Raw genomic sequence first — 13,082 nt, 5'->3', positions numbered from 1 at the left:
TATATAAAATTTTTCATTTATGTTTCTACATGTATTTATTTATAATTCCATTATCATTGTGCTACTATTTAAGTTAGTAATCTCTGTAGTTATTCTCTACCCTCTATCCTTACAAACATATGACCAAACATAACAGTCTCCTCCATGATCTTCCCAGGTTTTCAAGCTCTTACAGGTATTTCATAGCATGTTTTCTTAGTTATACCTCAATGGCATCTTTCAATGAACCAGCTAACAAGAAAAAAGCAGCAGATTGTTCAAAGCGTTGTTTTCCAAGTAAAGAGAAAGCGTTTTTCAAAGCGGCTTTACGCCATCTATCTTCATTAAAGTTGTGGCTGAAAAATGTTGTCATTTTTTCATCATGCTGTGACCTGGGAACCAGAGCACAAACATCAGTGGTTAAACCAAATTTAAAATAGTTTTAATCCTTTACAGAATATATGAAAATAGAAAATGAAAACCTCAAACATCCATCTAAAAGAAGAACAATAACAACTTTAGTGGTAGGTATTTGTTATTAAGCTTCTCTTCGTTTCTTCTAATAAGGAGAAAACTCAAAATACCTTAAGTATACATGAATCGGAAGCAAGTGCACTCTTTACTTTCCAAAGTGCTTTTATCAACTTATTTTTAACAATATCCCACTCTTTAGGTTAAGTTCAAATGATATTCTATTTGTTTTGCAGATAAAGGAGTCAAGGCACAAGAAAGGAAACTGATTTATCTAAGTACTTTCAAAAGCATTATGTTTCTGAGTCACAGCACAATCTTCATTCCATTAAACCATATTAAGTGTTGAGGAAATTTACCTAAACAGACCCCACACTATTGCTTTCTTCTTCATTGAAAGGTAGAATAATGCAGCATCCAAGGCATCATTGTTCCTTTGAAAAGAAGCTTTGGCAACCTAAACAGTCAATAAAAAGTTATACTGAATTAACTAGTTGATAAACAAATTACAACAACTAATGCTTCCCTACTATTTCCATGGATGACACAAACTATGCAGATGGGAAGAGCTGACTCTATTCCACAATCGCCAGTAGTTTATAATATAGCTCCTAGAAACAACCCTTTGTATACCAGTAATTACAATAAAAATAATAACAGCAACTAGTATTTACTGACTACTTACCATGTACTAGACACCTTTCACTTATCTTACTGAATCACCACGATCCAAGAGGTACTATTATTATCCCCATTTTACACATGAGGCGACTGAGACACAGAGAGGTTAACTGAATTGCCTAAGGTCACACAGTGAGTAAGGGGTGTAAAAGGGATTAGACCCAGGTAGTAATAAAACTGTCTAACATAGGAAACAATAAAGAATGCAGAATATTTGATAGGTAAGACCTTTTCTTTTCTTTTTTTTTTTTTTCTGGCCGTGCTGCACAGCTTGCAGGAAGTTAGTTCCCCAACCAGGGATCGAACCCGGGCCCCCAGCAGTGGAAGCACAGAGTCCTAACCATGGACCGCCAGGGAATTCCCAGTGAGACCTTTTCTTGAAAATTAGACATATTAAATTTCTTAATGTTTTGTAAAAGTTAAAATGCTGACTTCTATGGTATGTATATGTGATTTCACATTTTAAAGCTCTCTCAACTAATACTGATACAGACAACTGTAAATAAATATCAGTTATACTCACGCACATGCATACACACACATTTTGAAAAATACAAAAATAAATGTTTTAGTTTTCTTTAAACATAATTTTCCAGTATTTTTTTTTTTTTTTTTTTTTTTTTTTTTTTTGCGGTACGCGGGCCTCTCCCGTTGCGGAGCACAGGCTCCGGACGCACAGGCTCAGCGGCCATGGCTCACGGGCCCAGCCGCTCTGCGGCATGTGAGATCCTCCCAGACCGGGACACGAACCCGTGTCCCCTGCATCAGCAGGCGGACTCTCAACCACTGCGCCACCAGGGAAGCCCAATTTTCCAGTATTTTAAAAAATTAATTAATTTATTTATTTTTGGCTGTGTTGGGTCGTTGTTTCTGTGCGAGGGCTTTCTCTAGTTGCGGCAAGTGGGGGCCGCTCTTCATCATGGTGCGCGGGCCTTTCAAAGTCACGGCCTCTCTTATTGCGGGGCACAGGCTCCAGACGCACAGGCTCAGTAGTTGTGGCTCACGGGCCTAGTTGCTCTGCGGCATGTGGGATCTTCCCAGACCAGGGCTCGAACCCGTGTCCCCTGCACTGGCAGGCAGATTCTTAACCACTGCGCCACCAGGGAAGCCCTCCAGTATTTTTTCAATCAAATTCTGACAGTTCTGAAGGACTGGCACATTCTTTCTGGCATGTAATTAAAATACAGGTGGTTGAAGCTCCATTATTTTGAAGGGCTTTCAAATTTTAGTTCTTAGAAATTCCATGAGAAAAAGCCTTAATGAATACATAATTCCCCTTGTACCATAACTGATAACCTCCTTTGAGCCATGTGACCGAAGTTGCTGAATTTATAAAGAACCAATCAACTCAATGTAAGTTTAAAAATTATTAAGCCAGTAACACTGTTGTACATAATCATACGGTTTTGAATACAGTACCATACAGACCACATATTTCTCAAAGATACTGATATAACCTCTGCAAATAACTAAGTTGAGAGGTATAACGATAAAAAACAATGGAGGTTTTATTAATGAACACTAACTGCTGGTAGAGCAGGAAGCCACCAAGGCATGGTAAAGAGGGGTAAAGGCACCTAAAATCACATCACAAAAATGCTTTTATTCCTCTTCCCCTTTTTCAGTATTTTCTCTGCCTTCAATCATTTAACTTAGTACTTCAACATTTAATAATTCTTACAAGAATTTTTATTCATCTTCAGCTAATGAGTTTTGGGCTGGCCAAAAAGTTCCTCTGGTTTTTAAGTAAAAATAAAATACACATTTTTCATTTTCACCAAGAATTTTATTGAACAACGTATTCACTGTTTTGTTCTACTACCTTCTGCCAGTTTTCAAGCAACTTCATAATTCCATCTTCCCAAAACTTTTTATCTTTTTGAGCAAAGAACTGTTCCAGGTGCCTTTTACAGTCTTCCAGGGAATGGAAATATTTTCCATTAAGAGAACTTTGTAAAGACCAAAATACATGGAAATCCGAAGGTGCAATGTCTGATGAATACAGCAGATGAATCAGAACTTCCCAGCCAAGCTGTAACAGTTTTTGCCTGGTTATCAAAGAAACATGTGGTCTTACATTATCCTGATGGAAGATTATGTGTTTTCTGTTGACTAATTCCAGATGCTTTTTGTCAAGTGCTGCTTTCAGTTGGTCTAACTGGGAGCAGTACTTGTTGGGATTAATCGTTTGGTTTTCCGGAAGGAACTCATCATAGAGGACTCCCTTCCAATCCTACCATATAGATAACATCACCTTTCTTGGATGAAGACCGGCCTTTGGTGTGGTTGGTGGTGGTTCATTTCGCTTGCCCCATGATTTCTTCCATTCCACATTATTGTACAGTATCCACTTTTCATTACCCATCACAATTTGTTTTAGAAACAGAACGTTTTTGGTACCTTTCAGTAGAGAATCCCATGAGGAAATACGGTCAGGAAGGTTTTTTTCGCTTAACTTACGTGGAACCAAAACATCAAAGCGATTAACATAACCAAGCTGGTGCAAATGATTTTCAATGCTTGATTTGGACATTTTGAGTATGCCGGCTATCCCCCGCGTGGTATAACGTTGACTGTTTTCAGTTAATGTCTCGATTTGATCCCTATCAACTTCAACTGGTCTACCCGACCGTGGAGCATCGTCCAGCTTCTCGAGAAATCTCCAGCACAAAACCTCGCAAACCACTTTTGACATGTTTGATTAGTCACAGCGCTTTCTCCATACACTGCACAAATATTCTTTTGCGTTTCAGTTGTGTTTTTACGTTTCTTGAAATAATAAAGCATAATATGCCAAAAGTGTTGCTTTTTTCCTTCTATCTTCAATATTAAAATGGCTACACAAAAATTCACCAATTCTGATAAGCGTTTTTTAAATCCGTGCTGATATGACAGCTGTCACAATACAATCTAAAATTTTGTTTCAAATGAAGTTGAAGACAACTAAGTGCTACTAGAGCCATCCTACAGAAAAAAACGAATGAACCTTTTGGCCAATCCAACATAACATATATTTCAAGGGAAAAAATTTTACATATCCTTTTGATTTAATTTTAAGAGATAAATTACTTGTGGAAATAAATCATATGTATATATCAGAAATACTCAATTATAATGACACAACACACTGATGACAAGAAACTGAAGAGACTTTGTAGAACATTTCAGATAAAATATGTCCTCCTCTTTTTCCATTGCTTTGGGATATGAAAAAAATTTAATAGGGACTTCCTGGTGGTCCAGTGGTTAGGACTTCAGTGGTGCTTTCACTGCCGAGGGCAAAGGTTCAATCCCCAGTCTGGGAACTATCTTAAGATCCCACAAGCCGTGTGGCGTGGCCAAAAAAAAAAAAAATTAACGTAGATATTGTGTAATTTATATGCTATAACAATTAATTTCCCTGTCCATCAGAAACTACATCTCTTGGTTGGTATGAGAACAAATTCCTTCTTACATCTGCCTATTTTGAGAAGGGAAGTACTTATATATTATTGGCAGCCTTACATGTAGCAGGAAAATGACACTTTTACACTTACATTTCAAACTGTGATGTGAGGACCATGAACACCAGAATCACAGAATGCTAATTCAGATGAAGATGCCACAGCCCTACCACCTCCAACCTACTAAATGAAAACTTCTGAGAGCGGAAGTGAGTGATGTATGTTTCAAGCAAGTTTGCCAGGTGATTCTTCAAACACTAAAATTTAGAAACTACTACTGTAGAGGAATAAATTCCTCTTGGGGGAAATGAATTCATACTCCACAAATGTAGTATCATTAATCATACTTCTGAGAATTTCAATGGACTCCTAAAAGCAAACAAAACAATTACAATCCCACTCTCCTTATCATGACAGAGTAGAAAGGGCACAGACTAAATCTAACACTTTTAAATGATGGGAGTTTGGGCTGGTTACCCAACCTCTCTGAGTCGTAGTTCTATCAGGTGGAAAATCGAGATGGTAACATACAGCTGACGAGAAGATTATATGAAATAATTTATGAAAAGCAACTAGAACCAAACCTGGTACACAAAAGGTGCTCAATAATGGTTAGTTTCTGCAACACTGAAAGAATTTTCAGCTTCTACTAAAAAATTTTTAACAACTTTATTTTCTACTAGAAAACTGATTCCAAAAACCCATTTTAAAATTTATAGCATGAGGGGACTTCCCTGTTGGCGCAGTGGTTAAGAATTCGCCTGCCAATGCAGGGGACACAGGTTCAATCCCTTGTCCAGGAAAATCCCACATGCCGCCAGAGCAACTACGCCATGCGCCACAACTACTGAGCCACGTGCCACACAACTACTGAAGCCCTAGCGCCTAGAGCCCGTGCTCTGCAACAAGAGAAGCCGCTGCAATGAGAAGCCCGCGCACCGCAACGAAGAGTAGCCCTTGCATGCCGCAGCTGGAGAAAGCCCGCACACAGCAAAAAACAAAATTAATTAAATAAGTTAAAAAAGAAATTTATAGTATGTGTCATTTGCTGCCATAGATATGTTCTTCAAGTGCACACAAATCAAAAATTTTTGAATGGTATTTTAAAAGTGCACAGGATATTTGGTATTTATTACCCTAGCCATGCAGAGAATCTTTTATATAAAAAGAATGATTTGGGACTTCCCTGGCGGTCCAGAGATTAAGACTCCACGTTTCTGTGCTTCCACTGTAGGGGGTGCGGGTTCCATCCTGGTTGGGGAACTATGATCCCGCAAGCCATGCAGTGCAGCATGCATAAATAAATAAATGAATGAATGAAGAGAACTTTTTTTTCTATGTAATGTACGTAACTGACATACAGTTTGTATTTTCTTAAACTAGGATGCACCTCAACTGATAGCAGAAAATATCTGTTCCATAAATATTATATACTTAGTATATATGGCAAAAGACAATTGATATACTGCTTGGACATTTTATAAAGGTCAAGTTTTAGTTTTAAAGGTCCAATAATTTTTATTTAAGAAGTTCTCAAGATCTCAAGATGTACATACCAATCCCTCACCACAGGTTTTCTGGAAGATAATATCTTTTATGCTTTAAGAAAAGACTTAACTTCAAAATCCAATGAAGTAAAGTTACCTTTTCAATGCATCTTCGAAGAGTGTTAATATTCCTCACCCACCAACCTATTCCCATAGCTCTTAACTCAGACCACTGAGGGTCCCCTCTCTGAATTGCCGGAATCATATTAATCAGCTCTTCCTCAGCCTCAGAATGAAAAGCCCAGGCAAAATGGCAAGTAGACACACCTAAATTAGAAATACAAAATAATAAGTTTCAGAACTATATCAAAACAAAAACAAAACCAATTTTTTACATAATCATGTATTTATTCATTCTGGAAAGAATTTTTAAGCTGAAAAAAAGTATCAAAAGATTTCATCATTCAGGATTCTACAGTATAAGCTTCTACATACGAGATCACTGACAGGATACACAAAACCAAAATCTTTCTGAAACGTATTTGTTGCAAGAATAGAGACACTAAAACTTAATTGCTGGAAAGAAAGATATTTGAATATCAAGCCGTTCATATGTACGTACACACACCAAACTGACCAAGAGTAAAAGCTCTGGTCAAGTCAAAATATACTGGTCCATGTACGTGGATGTTGTTTCACACTGCCACTTGCTTGCAGACCATATCCTTCAGTACTGGATATGGAAAACTGCCCCATTCATCCCTCGGGCCAAGGAGCTACATATCACTTCAAAGCAAGCTTTAAACTTGATGAGAGTTCTGGGGAAGAACAGTCAGGAGGCACATTCCTCTGTCTTTGGTGCCTCAGTTAAAAAGAGTTTAAAGCGGCCTAATTACTGATGGCATATGGCAAACACTTTTATGCCCTGGTAAAGACTGACAGGGATCTAGGCTGTATTTAGAGGCAACAAATAGGGTTTAGTGACACCCTCAGTGAGTCTGTCAACAGTTGAACAACTGATAACACTTTACTCCACTTAGAGCAGGTGAAGAAGAAACATGAGAGAAGTGAACCAAGGAGTGATGTTAGTGGGAATGCCACCGGGAAGAACCCCAAGGATCCCAGGAAAGAAGCCAGGCTAGTCGAATCAGCCATCTATTAGAATCCCTTTGGAAACAAAGAAATGCCTGAGGTCAATGACGGTCTGACAGCCACATTACAACACAGGACTCCCAATGCTGTAAGGCTATCAATATTACCACATATAATTTTTTTCATTAACAACTACTATATAGATTTTCCATATAGTTTAAAGCTTTTCTAACAATTACTGCTTCCCACAGTTCCTTCAGAAATTATTAAAAAAACTATTAGGACCATTTTAAATAATAATCTTAAGTCTTTTAAATTCCTCATTGCTAACATTTATATACTGTGTTTGACATCATATCACAAAATCAATGCAACAAGCCTTAACTGTCACTATAAGTTTAGGGGGAAAATGGACAAAACTTAAAAACATCAACCTGTATTTTTCAGAACCTAAAAAGCAGATTAATTCTCTATTTAAATCTGTCTGATTCAAGAAATAATCACTGGGGGGGGACCTTGAAGATGGCGGAAGAGTAAGACGCGAGATCACCTTCCTCCCCACGGATACACCAGAAATACATCCACACGTGGAACAACTCCTACAGAACAACCTACTGAAGGCTGGCAGAAGACCTCAGACCTCCCAAAAGGCAAGAAACTCCCCACGTACCTGGGTAGGGCAAAAGAAAAAAAGAAAAAAACAGAGACAAAAGGAATAAGGACGGCACCTGCACCAGTGGGAGGGAGCTGTGAAGGAGGAAAAGTTTCCACACACTAGGAAGCCCCTCCGCGGGCGGAGACTGCGGGAGGCGGAGGGGGGAGTTTCGGGACCGCGGAGTAGTGCACAGCGACGGGTGCGGAGGGAAAAGCGGGGAGATTCCTGCACAGACGATCGGTGCCGACCGGCACTCACCAACCCGAGAGGCTTGTCTGCTCACCCGCCGGGGCGGGCGGGGCTGCGAGCTGAGGCTCAGGTTTCGGTTTTGGACGGAGCTCAGGGAGACGACTGGGGGTTGGCGGCTTGAACATAGCCTGAAGGGGTTAGTGCACCACGACTAGCCGGGAGGGAGTTCGGGGAAAAGCCTGCACCTGCCGAAGAGTCAAGAGACTTTTTCTTCCCGCTTTGTTTCCTGGTGCGCGAGGAGAGGGGTTTAAGAGCGCTGCTTAAAGGATCTCCAGAGACGGACGCGAGCCGCGGCTAAAAGCGCGAACCCCAGAGACGGGCGCGAGCCGCGGCTAAAACCACAGACCCCAGAGACGGGCGGGAGACGCTAAGGCTGCTGCGGCCGCCACCAAGGGGCCTGTGTGCGAGCACAGGTCACTCTCCGCGCCCATCTTCCGCGGAGCCTGTGCAGCCCGCCACTGCCAGGTTCCCGGGATCCAGGGACAACTTCCCCGGGACAACGCACGGCGGGCCTCAGGCTGGAGCAACGTCACGCGGGCCACTGCCGCAACGTCACGCCGCCTCTGCCGCCGCAGGCCCGCCCCGCACGCAGTGCCCCTCCTTCCCCCATCCCCCAACCCCCGGCCTGAGTGAGCCGGAGCCCCCAATCAGCGGCTCCTTTAACCCCGTCCTGTCTGAGCAAAAAACAGACGCCCTCCAGCGACCTGCACGCAGAGGCAGGGCAAATCCAAAGCTGAGCTCCTGTGAGCTGTGAGAACAAAGAAGAGAAAGGGAAATCTCTCCTAGCAGCCACAGAAGCAGCGGATTAAAGCTCCACAATCAACTTGATATACCCTGCATCTGTGGAATACCTGAATAGACAAGGAATGAGCCCAAATTAAAGAGGTGGAATTTAGGAGCGAGATCTATGCTTTTTTTCCCTTTTCCTCTTTTTGTGAATGTGTACGTGTATGCTTCTGTGTGAGATCTTGTCTGTATACTCTTGCTTCCACCATTTGTCCTAGGGCTCTATCCGTCCATGGTTTCTAAAAAAATTTTTTTCTTAATAATTAATTTTAATTGTAATAACTTTATTATACTTTACCTTCGTTCTTTCTATCTTTCTTTCCTTCCTTCCTTCCCTCCTTTAGACAACGAATCACCCCAAATTGAGGAGGTGGTCTCTGAGGAGCACGATTTATGATTTTTCCCCCTTTACCTCTTTTTGTGAAGGTGTATGTGTATGCTTCTGTGTAAGATTTTCTCTGTATAGCTTTGCTTCCAACATTTGTCCTACGTTTCTATCCTTCCCTTTTTTTTTTTCTAAATATTTTTTAATTCAATAACGATATTATACTTTATTTTTATTTTTACTGGATCATCTTTCTTCTGTCTTTTTTCCCTTCTTTCCCTCCTTCCCTTCCTTCCTTCTCCCTCCCTCCCTCCTTTCTTTTCCCCTCTTTGCTTCTTTCTTCCTTCCTTCCTTTTCCTCCTTTCCCTCTTTCTTTCCTCATACTTCTACTAATTCTCTCTACCTTTTCTCCCTTTTATTCTGAGCCGTGTGGATGAAAGGCTCTTGGTGCTCCCAGCCCAGGAGTCAGGGCTCTGCCTCTGAGGTAGGAGAGCCAACTTCAGGGACACTGGTCAACAAGAGACCTACCCAGCTCCAAATAAATATTAAACGGTGGAAATCTCCCAGAGACCTCCATCTTAACACCAGCACCAGCTTTTACTCAACGACCAGCAAGCCACAGTGCTGGACAACCTATGCCAAACAACTAGCAAAACAGGAACACCAACCCCACCCATTAGCAGAGAGGCTGCCTAAAAATCATAATAAGGCCACAGACACCCAAAACACACCACCAGACGTGAACCTGCCCACTAGAGAGACAAGATCCAGCCTCATCCAGCACAACACAGGCACTAGTCCCCTCCACCAGGAAGCCTACACAACCCACTGAAACAACCTTAGCCACTGGAGACAGACATCAAAAACAACGGGAACTACGAACGTGCAGCCTGCAAAAGGAGACCCCAAACACAGTAAGATAAGCAAAATGAGAAGACAGAAAAACACACAGCAGATGAAGGAGCAAGATAAAAACCCACCAGACCTAACAAATGAAGAGGAAATAGGCAATCTACCTGAAAAAGAATTCAGAATAATGATAGTAAGGATGATCCGAAATCTTAGAAGTAGAATGGACAAAATGCAAGAAACAGTTAACAAGGGCCTAGAAAAACTAAAGATGAAACAAGCAACGATGAACACAACACAATAAATGAAATTAAAAGCACTCTAGATAGGATCAATAGCAGAATAACTGAGGCAGAAGAACGGATAAGTGACCTGGAAGATAAGTAGTGGAAATAACTACTGCAGAGCAGAATAAAGAAAAAAGAATGAAAAGAACTGAGGGACAGTCTCAGAGACCTCTGGGACAATATTAAACGCACCAACATTCGAATTATAGGGTTCCAGAAGAAGGAAGAAAGAAAGAAAGGGGACCTGAGAAAATATTTGAAGAGATTATAGTTGAAAACTTCCCTAATATGGGAAAGGAAATAGTTAATCCAAGTCCAGGCAGCACAGAGAGTCCCATACAGGATAAATACAAGGAGAAATACGCCAAGACACATATTAATCAAACTATCAAAAATTAAATACAAAGAAAGCATATTAAAGCAGCAAGGGAAAAACAACAAATAACACACAAGGGAATCCCCATAAGGTTAACAGCTGATCTCTCAGCAGAAAACCCTACAGCCAGAAGGGAGTGGCAGGACATACTGAAAGTGATGAGGAGAAAAACCTGCAACCAAGACTACTCTACCCAGCAAGGATCTCATTCACATTTGATGGAGAAATTAAAACCTTTACAGACAAGCAAAAGCTGAGAGAGTTCAGCACCACCAAACCAGCTTTACAACAAATGCTAAAGGAACTTCTCTAAGCAGGAAACACAAGAGAAGGAAACGACCTATAGTAGCGAACCCAAAACAATATAGAAAATGGGAATAGGAACATACATATCGATAATTACCTTAAATGTAAATGGACTAAATGCTCCCACCAAAAGACACAGATTGGCTGAATGGATACAAAAACAAGACCCTTATATATGCTGTCTACAAGAGACCCACTTCAGACCTAGAGACACATACAGACTGAAAGTAAGGGGATGGAAAAAGATATTCCATGCAAATGGAAACCAAAAGAAAGCTGGAGTAGCAATTCTCATATCAGACAAAAAAGACTTTAAAATAAGGACTATTAAAAGGGACAAAGAAGGACACTAACATAATGATCAAGGGATCGATCCAAGAAGAAGATATAACAATTGTAAATATTTATGCAACCCACATAGGAGCACCTCAATACATAAGGCAATACTAACAGCCATAAAAGGGGAGATCGACAGTAACACATTCATAGTAGGGGACTTTAACACCCCACTTTCACCCATGGACAGATCATCCAAAATGAAAAATAAATAAGGAAACACAAGCTTTAAATGATACATTAAACAAGATGGACTTAATTGATATTTATAGGACACTCCATCCAAAAACAACAGAATACACATTTTTCTCAAGTGCTCATGGAACATTCTCCAGGATAGATCATATCTTGGGTCACAAATCAAAGCCTTGGTAAATTTAAGAAAACTGAAATTGTATCAAGTATCTTTTCTGACCACAACGCCATGAGACTAGATACCAATTACAGGAAAAGATCTGTAAAAAATACAAAACACATGGAGGCTAAACAATACACTACTTAATAATGAAGTGATCACTGAAGAAATCAAAGAGGAAATAAAAAATACCTAGAAACAAATGACAATGGAGACACAACGACACAAAACCTATGGGATGCAGCAATAGCAGTTCTATGGGGAAGTTTATAGCAATACAAGCCCACCTTAAGAAGCAGGAAACATCTCGAATAAACAAACCTAACCTTGCACCTCAAGCAATTCGAGAAAGAAGAACAAAAAACCCCAAAGCTAGCAGAAGGAAAGAAATCATAAAAATCAGATCAGAAATAAATGAAAAGAAATGAAGGAAACGATAGCAAAGGTCAATAAAACTAAAAGCTGGTTCTTTGAGAAGATAAACAAAATAGATAAACCACTAGCCAGACTCATCAAGAAAAAAAGGGAGAAGACTCAAATCAATAGAATTAGAAATGAAAAAGGAGAAGTAACAACTGACACTGCAGAAATAAAAAAAATCATGAGAGATTACTACAAGCAACTCTATGCCAATAAAATGGACAATCTGGAAGAAAATGGACAAATTCTTAGAAATGCACAACCTGCCAAGACCTGAATCAGGAAGAAATAGAAAATATGAACAGACCAATCACAAGCACTGAAATTGACAACTGTGATTAAAAATCTTCCAACAAACAAAAGCCCAGGACCAGATGGCTTCACAGGTGAATTCTATCAAACGTTTAGAGAAGAGCTAACACCTATCCTTCTCGAACTCTTCCAAAATATAGCAGAGGGAGGAACACTCCCAAATTCCTTCTACGAGGCCACCATCACCTTGATACCCAAAACCAGACAAGGATGTCACAAAGAAAGAAAACTACAGGCCAATATCACTGATGAACATAGATGCAAAAATCCCCTCAACAAAATACTAGCAAACAGAATCCAACAGCACATTAAAAGGATCATACACCATGATCAAGTGGGGTTTATTCCAGGAATGCAAGGATTCTTCAATATACGCAAATCTATCAATGTGATAACCATATTAACAAATTGAAGGAGAAAAACCATATGATCATCTCAATAGATGCAGAGAAAGCTTTCGACAAAATTCAACACCCATTTATGATAAAAACCCTGCAGAAAGTAGGCATAGAGGGAACTTTCCTCAACATAATAAAGGCCATATATGACAGCCCACAGCAAACATCATCCTCAATGGTGAAAAACTGAAACCATTTCCACTAAGATCAGGAACAAGACAAGGTTGCCCACTCTCACCACTCTTATTCAACATAGTTTTGGAAGTTTTAGCCAC

The 13,082-nt window shown here is 40.1% G+C and overlaps 1 protein-coding gene across 5 annotated transcripts in view; it reads right to left on the bottom strand.

Annotated features, from left to right (window-relative positions):
- DMXL2 (Dmx like 2) overlaps positions 1 to 13,082 on the bottom strand; it is a 178,388-nt gene that overhangs the window by 42,104 nt on the left and 123,202 nt on the right. For all 5 annotated transcript variants that reach the window (XR_004348327.1, XM_032621915.1, XM_032621919.1 and 2 more), the window contains 3 exons: positions 6,219 to 6,388; positions 810 to 907; positions 206 to 371 (listed from right to left, as the gene is read on the bottom strand). Coding sequence is in view for 4 of the 5 variants with exons in the window: in XM_032621915.1 (XP_032477806.1) it covers positions 206 to 371; positions 810 to 907; positions 6,219 to 6,388 (434 nt within the window). In the remaining variant the exon portion in view is untranslated. The remainder of the gene's footprint in view (positions 1 to 205; positions 372 to 809; positions 908 to 6,218; positions 6,389 to 13,082) is intronic.

The sequence above is a fragment of the Phocoena sinus genome, chromosome 2, assembly GCF_008692025.1.
Source record: "Phocoena sinus isolate mPhoSin1 chromosome 2, mPhoSin1.pri, whole genome shotgun sequence".
In the NCBI taxonomy this organism is placed as follows: Eukaryota; Metazoa; Chordata; class Mammalia; order Artiodactyla; family Phocoenidae; genus Phocoena; species Phocoena sinus.
The sequence above is the reverse complement of the archived record's forward strand: the minus strand, read 5'-3'. Positions and strand labels throughout refer to the sequence as shown.